This window comes from Larimichthys crocea, chromosome XIV (assembly GCF_000972845.2).
Source record: "Larimichthys crocea isolate SSNF chromosome XIV, L_crocea_2.0, whole genome shotgun sequence".
Taxonomy (NCBI): domain Eukaryota; kingdom Metazoa; phylum Chordata; class Actinopteri; family Sciaenidae; genus Larimichthys; species Larimichthys crocea.
Genome location: NC_040024.1, coordinates 4,381,625 through 4,403,270, shown reverse-complemented (window position 1 = coordinate 4,403,270; position 21,646 = coordinate 4,381,625). Strand labels below are relative to the sequence as shown.

Below are 21,646 nucleotides of genomic sequence, written 5' to 3'. Positions count from 1 at the left end.
ACACACTGTAAATAATATCATAATTACAATTTTAAAGACAGCAACAACAACAGCAGGAAAACACATGACAATAACAGTAATGATAATATAATAAATATAATAACACAAAACACATATTTTGGCAGCAGTTTAAATTGTTTTTAATGTACTGCTGGACGACTCACCTGCATATCTGACCAGCAGATCACCACAGAACCTTTTTTTAAATAACAGAAACTTTATTTAGTTGCTCAGTTTTAGTTAAATACACAGATTAGTGCAAAATTTGTGAATGCAACTGCAGCACCTTCATTTGTCCATCACTTTTCACCTGGCGGTTGCCATGGTTTGGTAGTTGCTAAGGTGACCAGATCATGCTGTCACAAGTCTGTGAGGCAGACGCTGGAGGACGTCTCAACGTAGATGCTCCGTGGGTAATCTGAAGAGGATTGGCCACCTCGTAGATCGATCACGTAGCTCCGACTCCTCTCGGACTCTGATGTTTGGAGTCGAGCCCTGCCCAGCACCGAGTCCCACAGCCGACCTCTGCTCCACAACTGCACAGAACAGGATGTAGACTAGCACTGTGAGTGTGTGCACGCATCATCTGTGTGTGTGTGTGATATAAATGTGTCAGACCTCAATAGAGATGTGTGCGTTGGGGTATCTCCTGTAGAAGATGGTTCGGAGGTTGAACTCAGGGTTTGCATCCGCCTTGAAAACCCGCGTCCTGATGGTGTCATTCTCACAGCGAACTACGGCGTAAACATCTGGAGCTGTGGATCATAACAGACAAGACAACACAAGGTGTAAATTAGTAACCAGAGAACAACTACTCAGATAGCTGTTACTAGTTACTTTTCAGATTAATGCTTACATAAAAAAACACATCATCAGCATATAAAGTATAACTTGTTAAGGATTAAATCAGTCTAAGAGTTGTTGATGACACTTTTCCACCGTTCTGCTTTTCTTAATGTTCCAGTTTGAATCCCAAACAGATCAAATTGTAATTTCAGATTTAAAAAACACAATATTTCAAAAATCAAACATTAGAGAAAAGTCCAAAATTTCTGTTGCAGAACTTTCCTGTGAACCTTTGGATGTCCCCAACTGGACTAACTACTACTAACTACTGAAGTACATGGCAGTTCACCATAGCAGACTCTGTGGAAGACGACAAATAATGTCTGTAAATTTCGGTTAATTGGTATTGTGTCCCCAGATATTTGCTGTTGTGCCACCTGTCTGTTTGGGAGGGCTGAGTCCTGATGCTCTGCGGAGGTGGACTGTGGTCACCACAGTGGGTTGAGGTAGATAACACTGGAAGACAGAGGGACACGGCAAATCCTCCCTCAGTTCCCTACACAACAAAAAGAAACCTCGTTATTTATATATATTTTCCAATTTTATGAGCAAAAGAAGCTTTTTTTTGTCATTATCAAACACACCGTCACACACCTGAGTCTGACATGAGAATGGGAGAAGAGGCGTAGGAGGAAGTTTCCTGTGGCGCCCGGAAGAAACGTGGTGGGCAGCACGACATAGCGCCCTGGGGAAAGAGTCCCCCTCAGCGTCACACTGCGGGAGTCCATGTAGACTGAGCTGGCCGCCTGCTCCACCACGCACTGCACCCGACTGCAGCGGTTCACCTCCACCTTGAATATGACAAAGCAGTGGAAATGGGTTTTTTTTTGTGTGAATTGAAAAAGGTGTGTGTTCACATTTGGGTCCATGAGGTGCTCACCTTCAGCACCTCAAAGCCGATAGGCAGGTTTTCTCCTCCTCCATCTTTTCTCCGTATCCTCCTGTCCTCCTGCTGCAGACAGATCAGCACCTCCTCCTCTTTGTCTCTAACATCAAACATGAACTAGAGACCCAAAAAGTATGTTAGAAGTCTTGCACTAATTGAAATACTTTCCACTTCAGTGTTACCTGTGGATTGTGCAGGAAAGTGTCTCTGTGGTTGATGCATCCTCCACATCGGCTCCTCTTATCCATCTGCGCCTCCCATCCTCCCACCTCTCCACCTTCATCTTCCTTTGTCGCTTTCTTCACAGCCTTGTTTTGCTCACATCGTCTTCCTCCTCTTTGCTGACTCTCCCCAAGTCTGGCCTCCTTCCGGTTACCTCGTTGCTTGGTCCCTCCAGGTTTGACGTTGTTCCTCCCCAAGCTCAGAGTGTGGTTGTTGTGGAGGACAGTGGTGGGTGGCGGGCTTCCTAGGGAGGCGGGAGCTGGAGCCCACTCCCCATAGTGGCGCACCTCTTTCCAGTGAGAGCTTGGCCACAAAAGATTCCTTTCCACCAGCCGGCACACCACCACATCTGTGAAGTAGCGACAGAAATCCTTGAAATCCATCCTGAGGAAACAAAGATATGTACGTTTATAAATCATGCTACTTTGATGTATTATTTTATGTGGACACCAGAAAAAACAACAGCCAACCAATAATATAGAATAAAAACCTACCAAAACTCCCCAATGTCTCGAACATTGAGACCCATCTTCTCTCTCTCTGCACGACTCATCTGCTGCCACTGCTGCGACCTACAGGGGGCGTGCAAGGACAATAATGTTAAAGGCAACAGGAAGACGGTCCAACCACTGGAAATGACATGAAATATACAAGCAATGTTTTCACTTCTGGAAAGCTTTATAGGTCCATTTTGGCCTTTTTCTCAGAGTTTCTCAGACTTTCATAATGTAAACGGCAGATGTCTCCTCGTAAAACAATTCCAAAACTATTGTAAAATGTCACAAATTCTACAAAGAAAAGTTGCAGTGGCACTATAAAATGTTGTAAAACAGGCTGACACTGTTAAATGTCAGCAGAGGCTTTATTCCCACAGCTCCAGCAAAATGTATGATGTACTCAGCAGTCAGACATGTGGCAGGTGAAGCCGGCACAAAGTTCAAAGTACCCTCACCCCTGACTCCAGGCACCCGTCCAGTCCGTGGTCCCCCATGGGTTTCTCATGCGCACCATGAAGAGTCGGGTCATCCCGCCCGCCTGTAGTAGCTTTTCCGCCAGCCTCACCTTCCTCACTGCTGTGATCCCGTAGGCGTGACCTCGCACCAGCCCACAGTCCAACACCGACTCCACTGTTTCCCCCTCTGCTGGCTGAGAAATGCAAACCGTGGCCCACTGAACCTTTCTAACGTATTGCGCATCTGTTTTGTTTTAAGTTACTCAGAAATTTGAGGCTCTACCCGTATGGAGCAGGTGATGAGGGCTTTGCGTTCGTGGGCCTTAGTCAGCGTCTGGAAAAATACCCTCCTCTGATCGCTGTGTAGGCTGAGAGCCTCACGATCCAGGCTGAGGGGTTCGGAAACCCCACCAGTGAAGTCGATCAGTGCCTCTGTAGTGTTTCCTCCTTCCAGGGCCTCATAGCAACCGTTTAGCCTGGAGAGAAATCAGATGGACTGACTGACAAGGTGATTAATGGCTTCTCCATTTTCCATGGGTGTTTGTTTTCAAGAGAAACAAATAGCCTCAAACTAGAACATTTTTAAAACTTTACTGTGAATCTATCAAAGTGGTAGCAAATGGGGTTGAGAAGATGTTCGCATTGGCAGTTTCTTAGATATTACAGATGTTTACTTGGATGGAAATGGTGTTGCTAGGTGTTTGCATTGGTTAGGGAGTACTGCATTTTTGCTACAACCCTTTCCCCAGCCAAGAAGGTCAATATCGGACCACTAAATCCTGGATGTTGTTCACAGATGGTGGTTTTTGCCAATGCCAACACTTTCTAAATTCTTGCTTTTTACATGACATTGCATGGCAACTACAGTACGGTTAAGGTTTGGAAAAGATTGTGGCTATAACTAATAAACTAGGGCTGTGTTTAGGGTAAGGCAATTGAAACGTTTGGTTACTGTAAGTGCCAGAAAAGATTGTGGACTACTCATTTCACCAATTATCCCAACCTCCACACCTTTCTTCACCCAATAACATTCACCACCCACATAACCTCCTGAAAAGGTACTAGATAACCAAATGGCCCCAGTGCCCTTACTTGGCATAGGCCTTCTCCAACAGGGCACTCCAAAACTCTCGTGGTGTCGCCGAGCGGCAGAAAAGCAACACTCCATCCCCGTTGACCGGCAGACGGTCATCCACAACGACATCCATCCATCGGCCGAGTCGCCAGAATCGGAAATGGAAGATTCCTGCGTACAGATCAGGATGCTTTGGATTCCACTCCTGTTCGACATGTTCAGGGATCACCTGTAAGGAGGAAAGGAAGGAGATTCGATGAGGGAAGGAAAAGAGGATGAAAGCAAAAGAATGAAGCAAGAGGGGACACAAATACACCACCTTCTTCCAAAGAGATGGCTGAGATGCTAAGCAGGAAATAGCAGCCACCATCCAGCAGTTACCCAGACTGCCTTGGTGCAAGTCACGAGTGCTGATGCCGTCAACAAACAGACGGGGGTCCTTACATATCTCCTGGGGATTGATTGAACAGAAGAAAGAGACATTAAACTGCATTAACTGAACTTTTTTGGCCACTTGGAGTCAGCAACAGTTTCTTATTTACACATTGTACACACAAGTAGCAACATTGGCATCCATTTAAAGTTGTGTTTCTTTCCATCTGACAAGATTTAGTCCAGTATTTGGACTCCTTTTTAGTTTTCTCTTGCTCTCCAGCCACTTCTAGGGAAAATATGTGGCTCTTCAGCTGGTAAATAAGCCATAATAGATAGTCATTTGCTTACCGCCGTTTGCTGCCTGAAACAATGCTGATAAAACTGGTGAAAGTGAACTAAAACAGAGGCAAAAGTTGTGGGCCAGAAAGCCACAAAAAACGACGTTAAAGATGATAAAATGCTCTGTAGAGCTGAGGGGAACTGTAGAGTTGGTGCTAATTCTTTGTGGGTTTATCACTGCAGTCATTTGATCCATTGTATATGTATAAAAATATTGATTATCTAGTAGCTTTAAATAAACTCTGATTTCAGTAGTTTAGTAGCGTCACAGTGTTTTACAAGGGCTGTGAGCTGATTCAGTCAGAGTGTCAGAGCACTGCTGAGGAGACAGATCCTGTCTGTCTGGACCTGTTGATCTCAGTTTGGACAGGGTCAGGTAACAGTAGAAGTGCTGCTGGACACACACACACACACACACATGCAAGAAAACACACACTCAGTGGTCGTAACCTCTTTAAGCGTAACTCTAGACATGATATGAACCTTCCTGGAGATGATATCATGTTAATAACAAGTATGAGGCCACCTAGATCGTGCAGCAGACAGTAAATGGGAAGTTACAGAGTGAGTGGATGTAGTTTCCGTAAAGAGAGGCGACAGATGTCACTCTACCTTCCAACTCCCGGTTGATACACGCTTAAAATACCTGAGTCGAGCATTAGGAACACAATACCATTAACCCTTTTTCTTCAGCTCTGAATCAGCTGATTCAAAGCCAGCAGGGTTTCATATTAAGAACACAGTACTGATCATACTGCACAGACATTTCTGAATGTGAATTCAGGGCCTCTGCGGCTCTTTAAAAAAGCTTTAAAAGGTATCATAGGATATCATAGTAGCATTTACAGAAGTCTTTATTATTTTTGAATATTTTTCCCACAGCAATAATACTAATAATGCAAATTTTTTAAACAGGTTAATGAATTTAGAGGGTGTTTAGATACTCTGAACCCATAAAACTTCACGATCTGGAGACATAATCGTGGTTATTACTGAAACTGATATTGTCGGCACTTTTATTTTTTGGGGGGGGGGTTGTTATGTGTTTTAATGCTGTCTGTTTTGGGCTGTATCTGTTTTACTTGTTCTCAGTTGAAAAAGAGATTTTTTTTAATCGCAATAGGACCTTTCCTCAATGAATAAAGTTTAAATTAAATAAAAATAATAATAAATTGTTGTTAAAAACAGCTAGGAAGTACTGATGAAACTGTTATAATTGTAGGACTTGTTGTCCCTACTGGTTTCTGTAATTCTTTGACCAGGATGACAATGAAAACGGTGTTGAATAAAAGATTTTGTGGCACTAAAAAGTTCTTGAATAGTCTTTAATTTAACTTGGTGAGTAGAGCAGAAACATAGTGAGTTATTGATGCCTCCAGTTTTATACAAATTTGTATGTTATGTCTGAAAGACACAAAAAATACACTTCCAAAAATAAATAAATAAATTTGGAAAACCCCTTTGTAGTCATAATTTCTTAACACCTTTGTTTATGCATGTATAATCCATTTCATTACAAGTTCCTGCACTGTTGAATATATATTTGTTGCTGACAGACTTTAACGTCCTATTTTAAGGCTGCTTGGCTTTGCTATAGATACAATAAAACACCTATATTTATCCACAGCTACACCTATCTCAACACTGTCTAAAAACACCTGGACTATTTAAATTGGCTGCCGTTTCTTCTAAACTCTATACACACACATACAGCAATAGAAATGTCCATCGGCAGCACGCGCCACTTGCTCCCTGAGGGCTCAGATTTCACTGCCTGACAACTCTCCTATAATAGAAAGCGCTTTAATTAACCCAATCTGATGGAAATGTAAGATGCTGAGCCGGGCCACTCGATTTAGATGTGTGAGGAGAGGAGATATTTTTGTAAAAGAAATAACTCTTTGTTGTTGTTGTTTGAACTAGGAAAATGTGGCAACGCATCACAAATACATAAATCTATTTAATGTCACTCACCCTCGGCCTCTTCCAGGTCAGTCCCGGCGGGGGCTCCCTCTTGTAGAAGAGGGACTGGGCAGTGGCAGGGAACAGGGGATCCTTGAAGAGGCCACCTCGACGCAAGCAGGCCCGCTTCAGCTTGTGAAAGCTTTGACCCTGGAAATTGTGGACTTGTTCGGGCATTGTGGCTGGACAGGAGAGGCTTCAGATGGAAAGAAGAAGAGATATGGGACAGATAAAATGGTCTCTCAGTCATGGATAGGGTTACACTGACTGTATATTTAGTGGACTATAATCATAAAACATACAAAACATTTAGTTTTTCTTGAGCACTAACCAATCAAACCCTCCATTTCAAATTAAAACAGCAACGTCTGACAGATTAACAAGTGGACAAAACATCTGTCAGCTGTGACAGGAACATTTTTTTTTTGTGTGGTCTCCTCTGAGAGATATACAAATATTTTCCATAGTCATAGTTCACACACATACTTCACTGAAGGGAGTCACACAAACTCAAAGATGAGACAAAAGGTCACACAACCACTCTGACTTTTCTTTGGCACAAAGGCAGCTGTTGTTCTCCAGCAAACGCTGCACAAAAATCTCCTTGTTGAAATATTTCATTTGACATTCATACCTAACAAGCAAACACAATGAAAGTCTTTGTTTACACCGTTTATCAGAAGTTGTTTAAATCTGCTAACTATATTCTAGTGCGTGGTGGAATGTAACTCAAATACTCTACTTTGGTACTTGCACTTGAGTTTTTCCATTTAAACTTAATACTACATTCTTTAACTCCATTACATTTGTCCGACAGCTTAACTTACTTTTCAGATTTTTTTAATACCCTTCCTATCTAGTGCATATTGGGATTATTTTTTCTGATAAACTGAAGGATTTAATGTTCCTTTGTGGGTTGAAAAAAAAATCTTGGAAAAATCTTGAACTTCTTAAAATAAAACCTTTTAAAAAATAACCCTGGATTAACTTGAAGATTAATTATCACAAAGCTAAGACAGTTTTTCTCATGAATAGTTGACTTTTCACAGGACAACACAGACAGCAACAAACAAACATAATAAAAACTGCCTATTTCTTAAGCTAAATGTGAAAAAACAGGCTGTTTATCATGTAGAGTTGACTTCTTCCACAGAACAGCAACACTATAAACATACGATGATCTTATAGACCATGATACATTGCTGTAGATTAAACTCCCCAACTGGTAGGGTGTGTGTATGCATGTGTATTTGTGAACCTATCTAACTATGCTTAAGGTCCCCTGTTGGTCTAGTAATGTTTTTTTGTTTTGTTTTTTTGCCAAGTGGGGACCTGCAGGTGTTTAAGAACATTCTCAGTGATGCCTCTGCTGGCTGCAGCAGAGAAGTTAACGACCCAAAACGTTGGGTGATTTTCACCCACACAGTTCTTGTCATGTGATTTTCATTGTGTTGCCTTGGGTAGATTCAGGCTGCTCACTGATGTCATTAATTGTATTATGTAGTATGTTTGTTTCCCTCCTCCCATCTATGTTTTTTTCAAGAGGCATACAGGTGATTTTCACCTGAAGTTAGTGATAGACAATCTCTCTCTCCCACAGTTGTCAGTGATGCAGGAAGACTGTGCCTTCACCAAACAAGGCTCACATGTCCCAGGAATGGGTGGACCAAAGAACAAGTTCCCAGCTCCATTATTTTTTTTTTGTTAGGAACTTTTTCGTCAAGGATTACCTGTTTTTCAATAATTTTGCTGCTTTTTAAAAGGGTCCCCCATGGTACCTTTTTATTTTAATGTTATGTGATATTGTATATTGGAAAATTAAAAAAAGAGTCCTACAATTTGGCATACAGTGTTTACTTTTACATAAATTGCTGAAAACTGTATTTTATCCGGGATAAACACACGTTAGTGATGGTGTTACTAATTTTAATGTTAGTGTTCTAGCCACTCCCTGTAGAGAGGCCATTAAACAGGCCACTTTGTGAGGAGACCAGTGTTTTTTAATGATTTGTTATGCTTTTGCAACAAAATATAAAGGCTCAGCATTAGTGGGTTTCTCTGCATTAAAATAAGGGGGAACCCAGAATGCAGGAGAGAAATTTGTATTGTGAATGGCTAAACCATTTTTCAGGCTTGACACTGTATTAAAACGAGGAGCTATCCAGAAGGCATGGGAGTAAATAAGTCCTTTCAAATATAAGAAATGAAAAAACAGCATGACATTAGGTGTGTGTGTGTGTGTGTGTGTTGGGAGGGGGTAGGTAAGGACAGCAGTAGGTAATATTACTGATTTAGTCGTTGGTGATATGAACTGCTGGGATCAGCAGCGTGTGTGTATGTGGGCATCAACTGGTGTGTGTGTGTGTGTGTGTGTGTGTGTGTGTGTGTGTGTGTGTGTGTGTGTGTGTGTGTGTGTGTGTGTGTGTGATTCTGGGTCAGTGGGAGTATGCCAGGTGCAGTGTGTGGTATGTGTGGTGTGTGTCCATGGCAGGGTCAACTCAGGGCTTCGCTGTGCAGAGAGGAAAAACAGAGATGAGAGCGTGCAGGTGCTTGGTTTGGTTTGCAGATGCCTCACAGGTCAATGTCATCAATTATCAGCGAGGTTTTGTTTTACTTGTATCAGATTTATTCACAGGGACAAATAAACAGGTGAGAAACATGTGAGCAACGCAACGCAAACATCAATTATGAATGATGAGTCCAAATTTCAATAATATGTCATTTGATTTTGCTGTTTTTTTCATGTTTTGACAATATCTAGCTGCAGAAATGTCTTTAAATGGCTGTTTTTGGATTTGTTATTTTCCTTAAATTTCAGCTGACATGCAGACTTGATGTGACGTTGATTTTTCTTTTCAATATGTGCAATAAAATTCCGTAATTCTCTCAAACAATGTCTTGCTTTTACTTTAAACTGAGCTTTTTTTTAAATTCCCTTTTCTGTGTGATGACATCTGTCTTTGACAAATCTCCTATGCAGGACAATAAAAACTGAACGAAACATGTAAATATTCTGTGGAAATAAAAGAACATCCTCACACACTCATAAACAAAATCATGTTTTTTTATATAGTTCTCCGAGGTACCTTGTTATGTAAGGGATGGTTCTTCACAAACTCTATGAAGGAGAAAAAGTTCTTCATCTTTAATGGATTTTTTTTTTGGGTCTATAAAACAGTAAACGACATATGTTCTGTCTGACAAACAGTCCAGAACAGAATATTAAACGTACAATAATGTAAGAGTCAGAAAGGCAGCAAATTCTTACATCTACTAAACATTTAAAGACATTATATAGTTTTCATTGCTGCATAAAGCGCTTGTCTGAGAAGCTTTAATCCATTCAACTATTAATGTATGATTAAAATGTGAGACAACAATTACACCCTGACTGTTAGTAGACATTCACAGCTCCAGCATGCACAAACATGACTGATATAAACATCCTCTGACAGCATTGGAGGCTTAGATATATTATTATCTCGTGTTAATCTGTATATTAAAAGAGCTGTCATCAGTTTATGATCTGACTGCTGCCCTTGAGGTTTATATATATTTAGATTATAGCTTGAATCTTGTAATGCAGGATTAGAGGCTTTAGACTGAGTTTTATGTTAGCTGCAGGTAAATCCCTTTACCTTCAAGTCAGACTAGAAGTTTATCCGCTTGGTTCCCTGAGATGAAACTTTTATTCCTTGAGCTCAGGTTTCGGATCCAGAACCTCCTTTGGTCATTTAGGGAATCCAAATCTTTCAGAGACAATCATGCACGCCCTGCTGTGCAGCATTTGTCACCTCTTGTTCTCCTTTATCCCAGAATCACACTTTCTTCTCTTGTCCTCTGAGTCTGACAGGAGCGTTTGATTCATCTCCACTCAGTGTCATCCTAGAGATTTCACCGGACCTGTGGCAGGGGGGAAAAGATTAATGATATAATCAGACGTACGTGAGAGCTGAAGAACTGATGCTGCAGGATAAAAGTGCAGCTTCATGTGAGCGCTGCCAGTTCCCTGACAACATCTCTTATGACTGAGTATCATATTGTGTGTGTGTGTGTGTGCCTCTAGAGTGGATACACAAGTGTGTGTGTGTGTCCATGTCCATACAGCCATGACACACACAGAGCAGGGTGACACTGCTGCAGCCCATGTAACTTTATCTCCCTCCACACAGACAATAGACAGACACTCACCTTGCCAAGTGACATAACACACAATTACAGAAGCCTCCCAGCAGTCAAATACTTCAGTTAATGGAGTTACTCTTGAGTTTCAGACACTTTATCCTCTGACGCCTGTGTGCAAACTGTTCTACAGCTGGAGAACATAAACAAACCTGTTTTCCAGCAGTGTCTGTGTGCCACTCACTTCTGCTCATGCTCTCCTCGTTGGCTTCTTCTTCCTCCTCGCCGTGGTATCTCGCCTTTTTTCCTTTCTGTCCTCATATTATCATGGCCTATCTCTTCTCCTTTTCTATCTTATCTTTTTTGGTGTCTCCTCCTCTTCTCCTCCTCTCTATCGTCTCTTCTGCAGACTCCTTGAGTATCTGTTGCTGTCGAGCGTGTTGCCCCTGACACCTGAGAAACCAAGAGCCAAGCCGCTTCTATTTTAACCACCTCGCTGCCAAATATCAAGCTAATCCCCCCTCCTCCATTCCTGTGCGATCCACCTGAACTCAGCGCTGATGAAATGTGTGGTTTGGTTGTGTTAATAAATGAGACACAGTATATATTTAGACTTTAGATCTGGTGAATTACAATCTATTCAATTGAGTTATTAGGTACTAATACCACATTGTGTAAAATACTCTACATGCCCCATACTACTACAAGTAAAAGTCCTGCATTCAAAACTTTACTCAAGTAAAAGTATGTATGTTTTATATCTGATGGTTTTGGATTTTAGATTAATGTCCAAGTATCATTTTACTGCTGTAATGTTCAGCTCATTTTAAATACTTGGTGTAAACAGCCTGTTTTCAGCTTTATGATGATGCATTTTTCAGCTAATCCCAGATTGCTGCATGGGACATTTAGCTGAAATGTCAAGTGCTGATTTGTATATATATATATATATATATATATATATATATAAATAAAATTTACTGTCTGTCAGCTTGTAAATATGTATATTTATATATATTAAATATTTATATATGCTTCATATCCACTTTGGGCTACATACTACCTATATTAAGCCAGCCATGCATGTTCAGGTTGTATATATATTAGTAATAAGTGCTCTTCTCCGTAAATGTTATCTATAAACAAAACACATATTGCTGCTTTATATTGACATATATTATAGGTTTCACACAAACAGATAAGGATCAAAATATGGCTATATCGGATATGTCAGTTATATTATATGTTCCTATATCATATTCTTGTATCCTTGAAGCAGGAACACAGTAAAAATGTATCTATTTAGGAGATAAGCCGTAATATAATTGGTGTAAAAATTAGGATTTATATGATGTTTTAACTCATAATATGTGTGTTTCCTGTTTTTTGCATGTCTCGTGCACTTCCCTTATCTGGACTGTGTTTTTCTGAGGATGGCAGGGAGAGACATCAGTAGTTCAAGGACAGGAGAGACAAGGACGTGAGAAACAGGCCTGAGAAGTGTCATTTTGATACATAATGTTCATTACTGAGCAGAAAACCAAAAAACGAATGTTATGATATTATCTGTATCAGGTGGGAGGTGTCCGAGACAGCCTATTTTAAAAAAATGTATAAGAACCAAATGTTAGAGCTCCTCGAGGAGCATTTTCTCTGTTAAATTTCTGTAACAATAATTTGAACAGGTGAGTTGTATATAAATTCTCCCTCAGTACAGTTGTCATGAACGGGGAAATTATCTATAGAGACCAAAACTGTTTTTTGTACCAGGCTGTAAACATGTTTATTTCTGCTGTGAAGTTGGACATTTGAACATGGGGACTTATGGAGACTGACTTATTCTGGAGCCAGCCTCAAGTGGATGTTTGAGGAGCTGCAGTTTTTAGTATTGGGTTCACTTCCCAGTCACAGAGGTTGCTGCTCGGATAATGTGAGTGCCTTGTAAATAAATACCTTTCATATGAAGTTGTCTGTGAGTGCCTTGTAAATAAATACCTTTCATATGAAGTTGTCTTCTCTCGACAAGCTTCCCCTGAAATCGACGCACCGGGCATCCACTCCTCTGGTCTGTTTTGGACACCCCAGGCATGCGCAGTTGCGAATAACCATTTAAAACGCCGATGTGGCTGCTGTGATGTTAAACTTTTTTATTTTTTTATTTTTGGCTTCAACAACAAACTGTTGAAATGAAACTTTCCACGCTGCTTTTCTTCGGCGCTTGTTGTTTGGTGACCGCGCACGGAGAAGACGAGAGGCTGCCCAACAAATGCGAAGGTAGGACGAGGACGCACCAGCCTTTAGACTTTAAACGCTGTTTGTTATGAACTCTTTGACGTGTGCTTCAGCCGTTCCTCTAAATGTTTTTCCTCCTGTGTCTGTCAGTGTGTAAGTTTCTGACCGTGGAGCTGCAGGATGCTCTGGAGAAGACCGGTCGCTCCAAAGAAGTCCTGGAGGTTGGAGAGGTGTTGGACACGGGCAAGAGGAGGAAAAAGATCCGGTACAACACCTCGTAAGTGACTCTGTGAGGGGGGATCCCTTTAAGATGAAGATGAATTATGAGTAAACCACACTTTGCATTGATTAAACTGCGTTTCTGCAGGGAAACTCGTCTGACCGAGGCTGTGGACGACATCTGTGAACGCATCCTGCAGTATAATGTTCACGCAGAGAGGCCTGGCAGCCTCAGATACGCCAAGGTGAGGTTTGTTTGTTTTAAAAGGTCTGCACAGGTTTTATTGTTATGGGATTTTTTAAAGAAAACCCCTTGAATAAGGAAGACTGGATTCAAGGTATTAAAGTTTAAGTTGAATTTATTATTCCTGTACAAGAAGGAGGGTTTAACAGTGCAACACACAAGAGGGGTCACAGAGAAAAGGCTCCTTGAGGAGCTCTAACATTTGGTTATTATACTTTTTTTTTTTTTTTTTTAAATGGGCTGTCTCAGACACACTGGCTCCAGAAGTGAGTCAGTCTCCATAAGTCCCCATGTTCAAATGTCCAACTTCACAGCAGAAATAAACATGTTTACAGCCTGGTACAGAAAACAGTTTTGGTCTCTATAGCTAATTTCCCTGTTCATGACAACTGTACTGAGGGTGAATTTTTATATAACTCACTTGTTCAAATTATTGTTACGGGAACAGTGCAACACCCAAAAGGGGTCACAGAGAAAAGGCTCCTCGAGGAGCTCTAACAGTTGGTTCTTATACATTTTTGAAAAATAGGCTGTCTCGGACACCTCCCACCTGATACAGATAATATCATAACATTCCTTTTTTGGTTTTCTGCTCAGTAATGAACACTATGTATCAAAATGACACTTCTCAGGCCTGTTTCTCACATTCTTGTCTCTCCTGTCCTTGAACTACTGATGTCTCTCCCTGCCATCCTCAGCAAAACACAGTCCAGATAAGGGAAGTGCACGAGACATGCAAAAAACAGGAAACACCCACATTATATGAATTAAAACATCATATAAATCCTATTTTTTTTACCAATTATATTACGGCTTATCTCCTAAATAGAGACACGTTTACTGTGTTTCTGCTTCAAGGATACAAGATAGAGACACGTTTACTGTGTTTCTGCTTCAAGGATACAAGAATATGATATAGGAACTGACATATCCGATATAGCCATATTTTGATCCTTATTTGTTTGTGTGAAACCTATAATACGTCGAGACATGCAAAAAACAGGAAACACACATTATGAGTTAAAATATCTGAACCCCAGTATAAATCCTAATTTTTATAACATTTATGGCTGTATTTCATATAAAACTGAAGAAGTACACTTTATACTACTTATACTACTACTACTACTACTACTACTACTACTACTACTACTACTACCTTTATAGGCAGGGATCACAGAGTGCTTTACACAGAAGCGGACCCGATAGAAGACCACACAGGTTAAGATCAAGAAAAGTAAAAAACCCCCACAGAAACAGAGCGGTAAAAGGGCAATGAAAAGAAAAAACTGTTATTTTTTTGATGTCTAAAGAATATTAGAACAAATATATTAAACACAGGGGTGTAAAAAAGGGATAAAAAGATGATAAAAGACGACAGCAGAAACAGGCAAGTCAACGGCAACTTGTTTCCCATCAGATACATACAGTACATGTGAGGGAATTTTCTTTTTATTCTGGCGTGCCACTGGAAGTCACTCCAGGGGCATTTTGGTTACTGCTATGGTAACCGAGGTCAGAGGATATGACTGTCCCACTTCATAGACACAACAGATATGTACAGAGTCATTTAATGTGTGAACATATTTCCCTTGTTTGTAGACTAATGACCAGTTGTGAAACACTTTATACCGGAGATACAGCGAGGTATGACCACCTATCGACACAGTAGTTCAGTCAAATAACTCATGATTGGATTTATTGCAGCAGCAGAGTACAGTTAGAGTTCAGCAGGCGTCACTCCATTTGTGGCATTATCCCAAGGGCCAGAGAAGATCATGTCATGACAAGCAATAAAACCTCCCTTCTCCTCGATCAAGCTTCAATAAACCTTTCAGTGTTAAGACATATTGGACTCCTGTGCACTTTCCTTATTCCGACAAAGACAAATCTATCCCAAGACCTGCCCTCTTGTGATTTAACTGACAGCTAGCCGGTTTGTTTGTGTGTTGTTGTTGCAGGGTGCCAGTCAGACCATGACAACTCTGAAGAACCTGGTCCACAAGGGAGTTAAAGTGGACTTAGGTCTGCCGTTTGAACTGTGGGACGAACCCTCAGTGGAGGTGTCGGACATGAAAAAACAGGTAGGAGGACGTGTGTTCAAGTTTTTTAGTGTTTTTATTTAAAAGGTTGTATGCAAGTGCGTCAACTTTGTAGGAGTGTGCAGAAGTTTGAACATTAAGAACATTAACGTGTGTGTTTGTTGTTCAGTGTGAGACGATGCTGGAGAAGTATGAGGACGTCGTGGAGGACTGGTACTTCCATCATCAGGACGAGAGGCTGGAGATCTTCCTCTGTCAGAACCACGTCCTCAAAGAGTCAGAGCAAGGTGGGTGACCTGAGGAGAGGAGTGTGGACAAGTTAAAACTGTTGAAAGCGGCGCTGGACTACAAGTTTAAGTCACTTTAAAATCAATCAACGACCAGACTAGGAATGCATAAAACTAAATTATCATAGGAATAAGTCTAAATTAAAGTGTGTTACCAAGAAATGTAAAAAGTAATCACACGTTCACATGAAGTCAGTGAAGTTTGAACCTCCAAAGTGAACTCCCCCCCTTTCTGTTTTCTTTCTCTTCCTCCCTCAGAATGTATAAAGGAGGTGTGGAAAGGAGACATGGGGACCAAAGGAGGAGCCACGGAGACGGAAAGCGACGGCACAGAGGAGGAAGCGAAAACACACGACGCCGGAGAGCTATGAGGAGAAATATCGTCAGAAAGGGAAACCCAGAAAACAAAAATATAACCTCAACCTTTCCTCTTTTTCTTTAGCTTTTAGCGGGCAAGCTGCAAAGACATTATGTGTTATAACACTAACACTCTTCCTGGTGCCAAAACTTAAAACCAGGGCTGCAACTGGCGATTATTTTTTTTATTATCGATTATTCTGTCGATCGTTTCCTCGATTTAATCAAGTTGTTTGGTCCAGAAAAGTGACGTCTACAACTCAAAAGATTCAGTTTCGGACTCAAAAATGATTGATTATCAGAATATTTGGCGGTTAATTTAATAGTTAACTGATCGTTATTTTTATATGAATGGTGGCAGCCTTTTTAAGAACTGTTACACTTTTTAAAAACTATTTAGATGAAGATTTAAAGCCTTTTACATTAATATCAGAGACCTGTCCAGTGTTATATTTCATGTGAATGCTGTTACATCTCTCCTTATAACGATATACGGTACATCTCAGTATTTTTACCCCAGTTTGCAGTCTTTAAATGCAATATGTACAGTTTTTTCATGGTGAATAAAATACTTTTTATAACATTTTTGGATGTTTTCTGCATTTTGTTCCAGGAAATACGTTTTTTTTTAAAGTGATGTGACGCTGCAGGTCACTAATAAAGGATGATTAGTTTCAGGTGTGTTCCTGAAACAGCCACTGAAGTTCTCAGAGGAGTAGTTTTCACCACAATGCCTCTTATTTCTGTCTACTTTACAGTTTCTCTCTATGTTCTGTCTAAGTTAGAGACACTTCAATGCTACACGTATCAAACCGAACCTCTTTTTCTGTCTTTCTCTCAAATGGCCGCACTTGAAAGAAACTCTCTGGATCAGATAAACAAACCAAACTCTCACTCCCGAGATCACAAGGTCAAGACCTTTGGGGTGAAATGTAATGAGGAAGGCGTTGAGGTTGTGATGAAAGCGTATCTGTTTGACCCCGGTCTTCCTGTGGAGGCCAAGCACTTGAGGCTTGGATCTCCTGTCAGTGCTGCGCAACGTCACTGCACAGCCAAAGTGTCTGGAAATGGAGAGTACGTCATCAGGGCACCTCTGACTGACTGTGGGGGTAAAGTGACGGTTGGTGAGCTTCTTTATCATCGAAACATCACCTCAATTTTACTGTAGAGAAAGCAAATGTTGACAAATGAGTGTCTGTGGAGCATAGCTGCATACTGCTGCCACCTAGTGGTTTTAGCTTGATACTGCTGTATGTAGTTTACCCAGAGTGCTGTGCTGTACGAAAACCTGCTGCTGTACGCGCCTCCAACATCATCCAGAGACTTGTTTCAGAGAGGAGCTGCTGTTCCACTTCACTGTCAATATGGAAGGTGCATTTACACACAAACTGTTCTCGAGCTTTATGTGTTGCTGATGTCGGCTATAGGTGGTAGAATAGCAAGCAAACTTATCAAACCCAAAACATATAGTTAGAGGACTACATACTGTATGAGGGAATAAGTGTAAAACCTGCAAAGTAGAAGCTCAAAAACAAAGTAAAGGACAAAGGAAACACTGATACAGTTTCTGAGAGACTTCGAGACTTCTCGAGGGGCAACAACAAGAAACTCGGATACTGAGTTTCTGGTTGCTGTAATCATTTTTCTTCTTGTCTATTCTGGCCCTGAAGAGATCCTTTCGTAACAGAAAGAGGTCAAAGGGTGACTTTGAGACTTGCTGTTCAATTATACTTAACAAGCAAGGCAGAGGTCAAAGGGCAACGCAGACAAATGTTTGAAAGGGGAAGGTGATTTCTGAACCAGCTGGTGTAAAAGATAGTGAAGGTAGAACAGGTGGTTTAAAGTTGTCCAGGAAATGCGGTTGAAAGCCTTTTTTATGAACCAGTAAATTGGTCGTCTGTAGGTGGCCACTTAACTCACTTCATTTGGACAATTTCTACTGTCCATTACTAATATTCCTCTATAGTTTCTGTAATGGGAATGCTTATTCATGGGATTATAAACACCCTTTACTTTGCAGGAGGTACGCAGTGAGCAGCAGGGCCTTGAAACCAACCTGGAGTCCCCTGATCGCCACCCAGTTAATGCATCTCAACCTGGACTTCCAGCTCAGGCTCATGGCAGGTGAGTCGGACTCACAGATGCAAATCTCACAGACTAAATCTGTGAATTTCTCTATGCACTGTGGCAAACTATTAAACTTCCAACTACGTTTGGTCTTTATCGTTCCTCAGACGACTGGAGCAGTGAGAGAAAGTCATCGGTTTACTTCCTGGGTGAAACGGTCAACATCGAGGCCTCTGTAGATCATCGTCATCTTCCTCTCCGGCTGCATGTGGACAGCTGTGTGGCTACTCTGACCTCTGATGTGAATTCTTACCCCAGATACCCCTTCATAGACCACCAGGGGTGAGTCTGTATCATTAATGTCTACAGTGGTTCCTCTGATTCATTTTCCAAATGAAAACGACTTCCTTTGTGGCCCACATTGCCGGTTTGAATCCGTCTATGTTCTGTATCCTGTTATTATAAAATGCACCCAAATTACAGATCAAATACTGAGTGCAGGGGTTAAATCTGATAAGGATGTGTCTATACTTTGCAGATGTTTTACAGACTCCAAGCTGAGCGGCTCCAGATCCCGTTTCCTGCCCAGAGTCCAGAATCACCTCCTCCAGATTCAACTCCAACCTTTCCTCTTCCACCACGACCACAGACACACTGTCAGCACTGATTTCACACGCTTTTATACGTATATCTACATCCACAGTGTAAAGAAAAATGCCTCAGCATGTGTTGCACTGTCTCCTGCAGATATATATAACATGTTACCTGGAAGCAGAGCCCGTTTCAAGGAAGGACCCAGTGAAAAGGGCTTGTTCTTTTACGAACGGAAGGTCACTTTCAACTTCTGTTATATCCTTCTTCTGTCTGTCCAGCTTAAAAATAAATTAAATAATTTAAAAACAATTTCTTCTCCATCAGGTGGAGGTCAGTAGACGGTGACGACAGTGTCTGTGAGAGCTGCAGTGCCACGTCCATCCACAAGAGGACACCAAGGAGCAAAACAAAGCACAGACAAACTGGTACTTCATCAAATATCTGTACAGGTACTGAATACTGTGTTTATAACAGGATGAAGTAACTCACTTTGATATTCTCACCTTGCAGAGCTGCATGTGGAAACCAGATTGGGCCCGATGATATTTCTAACCACAGTCAGAAAACATAAATATCTGGATTGAAGTAAATGATTAATAAAAAATGGTGTTTAAGCACCCGTGACATGTAAGAAAAACTTTATATACTTTCATTTGTTTTGTTCAAATTGAGCAATATACAACAACAACAACAGCAACAATAATCTTTAATTATACAGTTACAAATTGCTTGACATGGTTGAACCGCCCCAACTACTTCCTGTATTTATACCCTGGATGATTAAGTTAATGTCACTGGGTTATGTGCGGTCGGTGAGTTTGTTTAAGAATTATTTAGGTTTATTTGTTAATTTATGTATGGTTACAATGTAGGTTAAAAGATAAGTCATGCAAAAGTGTGAAGTTAATAATACAAAATACACAAAAATACCCAATAATAAAAAATAAAAAAATGGAAATAAAATGGTGTGTTAGCACTACAGGCACGTGGAGAACAGACACTCTGACCCAGAAAATAAACGTCACCATTTATTTGTTTTATTTGCAGACTAAACCTGCAGATATGTCTGAAATATCGATGTGCCTTCTACATTTTTATTTAATCCAGCAATGTAATGAAAGTCAGCTGGATGTTTGAATATTTGCACACTCCGATCTTTATCTAATAATGAAAGAATAAATCGTTTCCAGCTGTAACGGCAACACATAAATCTCCAAAATATATTTAACAAATTCTGTGTTTTTGTAACTTTTTGAGCCAGACGGTGATTAATGAATCAGAAATGTGAAAAACAAATCCCATCTGTCTGATTGGTAGCTTTCATCTTTGCACGACAAACTGAATTTTTATTTTCCCAGTCACGACCTGGATGCTCAGATCAGTCAAACAAGAGAAGTGTGTAACCACAAACTCAACTGTTTTTTCCATTTGTGGTTTATTTCTTCAACCCTGCATAATAAAACTTTAAATATCTGTCAACGTCACTCTCGTGAAATGTATGTATTACATTGCAGCTTATTGCCAGACCAAACACAGGATTTTATCACAGAGGCAGACCATTGAGTGTTGACGTTCATGGTGATTTTTCTTCCTTTTTTTTCTTATTAGACAAACCGCAATCCCTCCAAAGAAGGTATCTAGCAACGTCTGTAATCAGGTGCTCAGAGAAGAACACATTTTGAGATTTGTGGTTTTATTTCATTTGTAAAGGTCGATTACAGACAAAACTTCCATGTAATTCACAAACAGGTGGTCCCTGGCCTTTAGGCTACCAAATGCCTGTTGTTAGACGGATTTCTAGCTGTTCCCCTTTGAGTACAACATATTGTTATATCACCATTGGCAGAAGGTAAAACACTCCTTTCTCTTGATTGCTGCTCCTTATATTCAGCAGGTTAACTCTGGGTTTATTGGTGAAATTTCCTTGACTGTAGAACTACGGTTCGCTCACATCCAGCACCTGTCAACACTAAGAGACAAAGTGAGGGAAAGTTGGAAAAACAAAAACATTGTATTTGGATTCATGGCAACCGGGATCATTTTCCACTCAGCTCTTTTTGCCAACATATTTCTTGTTGTATTAAAAAACAAAAACAAAAAAAACAAAATCATAGTTACCAGAAAAGAAATGCTTGGTGTAGATTTTTGTGGAAGAACAATGCTATTTAACGCTACGTTTTTTGCCTAGAGGTGATCAAAGAGAAGCCTGTTGCATGCTCCAGGACAGTTCATATCATAAGTCTGTCCGTCATTTCCTTCCTCTCCAAACTGCTGCATACAGTGGAGAAGGTCAGAGGGGAGGGAAACATGATCACCTTGAAGATCCGCTTAGACGAGGGGGGGCGAGATCCCTGAAATGGACAGGACATGTGAGATACATCTCCAAGTTAATAGAGGATCCTCTTACAGCCTCTGAACCGTGATATCCTTAAGGAAAACACACAGTGAATTGTGATAATTTCTTTACTCTAATGGTTTTTTAAGACGATGCTGCTGCGCTTAAAGGCCTGGAACAAACACCAGCTCAACCAAAAACCGGCGACTGTAATACAATGAAGGTCGAACTACAAAGTTATTTCTTTAAAATCAGTTCTTTCCTCCATGACCTTTGGCCTAATAGATCTAGTTTATTTATTCACATCGGTGATCATGTGTAATTAAACAAATCTGAATTCCCTTAGCAGATTACAAAACTCATGACAGAAGAGCACAAAAAGAAACACACATAATACACAATCAGCATGGTGAACAAAGTCATGTAACAGAGGAGAAACCACTTTCATACATAAAACATACATTTAAATATGACGTATAATTCTCAGAGC

General features: G+C 40.6%; 3 protein-coding genes across 7 annotated transcripts; 2 read left to right on the top strand and 1 right to left on the bottom strand.

Moving 5' to 3' along the window:
* Positions 1-61: 61 nt before the first annotated feature.
* LOC109142027 (calpain-5) lies at positions 62-11,060 on the bottom strand. Of its 2 annotated transcripts, none has more exons than XM_019274347.2 (14): positions 11,024-11,060; positions 10,296-10,560; positions 6,670-6,853; positions 4,301-4,432; positions 3,999-4,210; positions 3,190-3,382; positions 2,907-3,100; positions 2,449-2,526; positions 1,915-2,338; positions 1,727-1,849; positions 1,441-1,637; positions 1,224-1,342; positions 619-755; positions 62-536 (listed from the first exon to the last, which is right to left on the bottom strand). In XM_019274347.2, exons 3-14 carry the CDS (start codon positions 6,832-6,834, stop codon positions 360-362), a joined length of 2,151 nt encoding a protein of 716 aa, XP_019129892.2. In that variant the 5' UTR covers positions 6,835-6,853; positions 10,296-10,560; positions 11,024-11,060; the 3' UTR covers positions 62-359. The 2 variants fall into 2 exon arrangements, with proteins under 2 accessions (XP_019129892.2, XP_027144002.1); XM_027288201.1 differs by having other exon boundaries at positions 1,736-1,849.
* Positions 11,061-12,818: 1,758 nt separating this feature from the next.
* Positions 12,819-16,434, top strand: cnpy4 (canopy FGF signaling regulator 4). Its single transcript, XM_010753848.3, has 6 exons — positions 12,819-13,053; positions 13,162-13,288; positions 13,379-13,475; positions 15,436-15,558; positions 15,686-15,803; positions 16,062-16,434. The coding sequence occupies exons 1-6, from the start codon at positions 12,966-12,968 to the stop codon at positions 16,172-16,174; spliced, it is 666 nt and encodes a 221-aa protein (XP_010752150.2). The 5' UTR covers positions 12,819-12,965; the 3' UTR covers positions 16,175-16,434.
* A 370-nt stretch (positions 16,435-16,804) lies between these two features.
* On the top strand, positions 16,805-19,458 carry LOC104937591 (zona pellucida sperm-binding protein 3). 4 transcript variants are annotated; one of them, XR_003463766.1, is made up of 8 exons: positions 16,805-17,280; positions 17,419-17,531; positions 18,181-18,284; positions 18,395-18,528; positions 18,766-18,883; positions 18,975-19,057; positions 19,146-19,246; positions 19,332-19,446. XR_003463766.1 is itself a non-coding variant. In XM_027288202.1 (8 exons), the coding sequence occupies exons 1-8, from the start codon at positions 16,825-16,827 to the stop codon at positions 19,403-19,405; spliced, it is 1,224 nt and encodes a 407-aa protein (XP_027144003.1). In that variant the 5' UTR covers positions 16,807-16,824; the 3' UTR covers positions 19,406-19,458. The 4 variants fall into 4 exon arrangements, 3 of the variants coding, with proteins under 3 accessions (XP_027144003.1, XP_027144004.1, XP_027144005.1); XM_027288202.1 differs by having other exon boundaries at positions 16,807-17,280; positions 18,395-18,569; positions 19,332-19,458; XM_027288203.1 differs by lacking the exon at positions 17,419-17,531 and having other exon boundaries at positions 17,171-17,280; positions 18,395-18,569; positions 19,332-19,458.
* Positions 19,459-21,646: the final 2,188 nt, after the last annotated feature.

What these genes read in the sequence shown, in the direction of transcription:
- LOC104937591 (XM_027288202.1), top strand. Translation starts at nt 16,825, where the DNA reads ATGATTAGTTTCAGGTGTGTTCCTGAAACAGCCACTGAAGTTCTCAGA. An exon ending in CCAGCTCAGGCTCATGGCAG is followed by an intron (nt 18,285 to 18,394) that starts GTGAGTCGGACT and finishes ATCGTTCCTCAG; the next exon opens with ACGACTGGAGCAGTGAGAGA. An exon ending in CCCTTCATAGACCACCAGGG is followed by an intron (nt 18,570 to 18,765) that starts GTGAGTCTGTAT and finishes TATACTTTGCAG; the next exon opens with ATGTTTTACAGACTCCAAGC.
- LOC109142027 (XM_019274347.2), bottom strand. Translation starts at nt 6,834, where the DNA reads ATGCCCGAACAAGTCCACAATTTCCAGGGTCAAAGCTTTCACAAGCTG. An exon ending in CATTCTCATGTCAGACTCAG is followed by an intron (nt 1,343 to 1,440) that starts GTGTGTGACGGT and finishes TTTGTTGTGTAG; the next exon opens with GGAACTGAGGGAGGATTTGC. An exon ending in ACGCACACATCTCTATTGAG is followed by an intron (nt 537 to 618) that starts GTCTGACACATT and finishes TGTTCTGTGCAG; the next exon opens with TTGTGGAGCAGAGGTCGGCT.
- cnpy4 (XM_010753848.3), top strand. Translation starts at nt 12,966, where the DNA reads ATGAAACTTTCCACGCTGCTTTTCTTCGGCGCTTGTTGTTTGGTGACC. An exon ending in GCTGCCCAACAAATGCGAAG is followed by an intron (nt 13,054 to 13,161) that starts GTAGGACGAGGA and finishes TGTGTCTGTCAG; the next exon opens with TGTGTAAGTTTCTGACCGTG. An exon ending in AAGATCCGGTACAACACCTC is followed by an intron (nt 13,289 to 13,378) that starts GTAAGTGACTCT and finishes GCGTTTCTGCAG; the next exon opens with GGAAACTCGTCTGACCGAGG.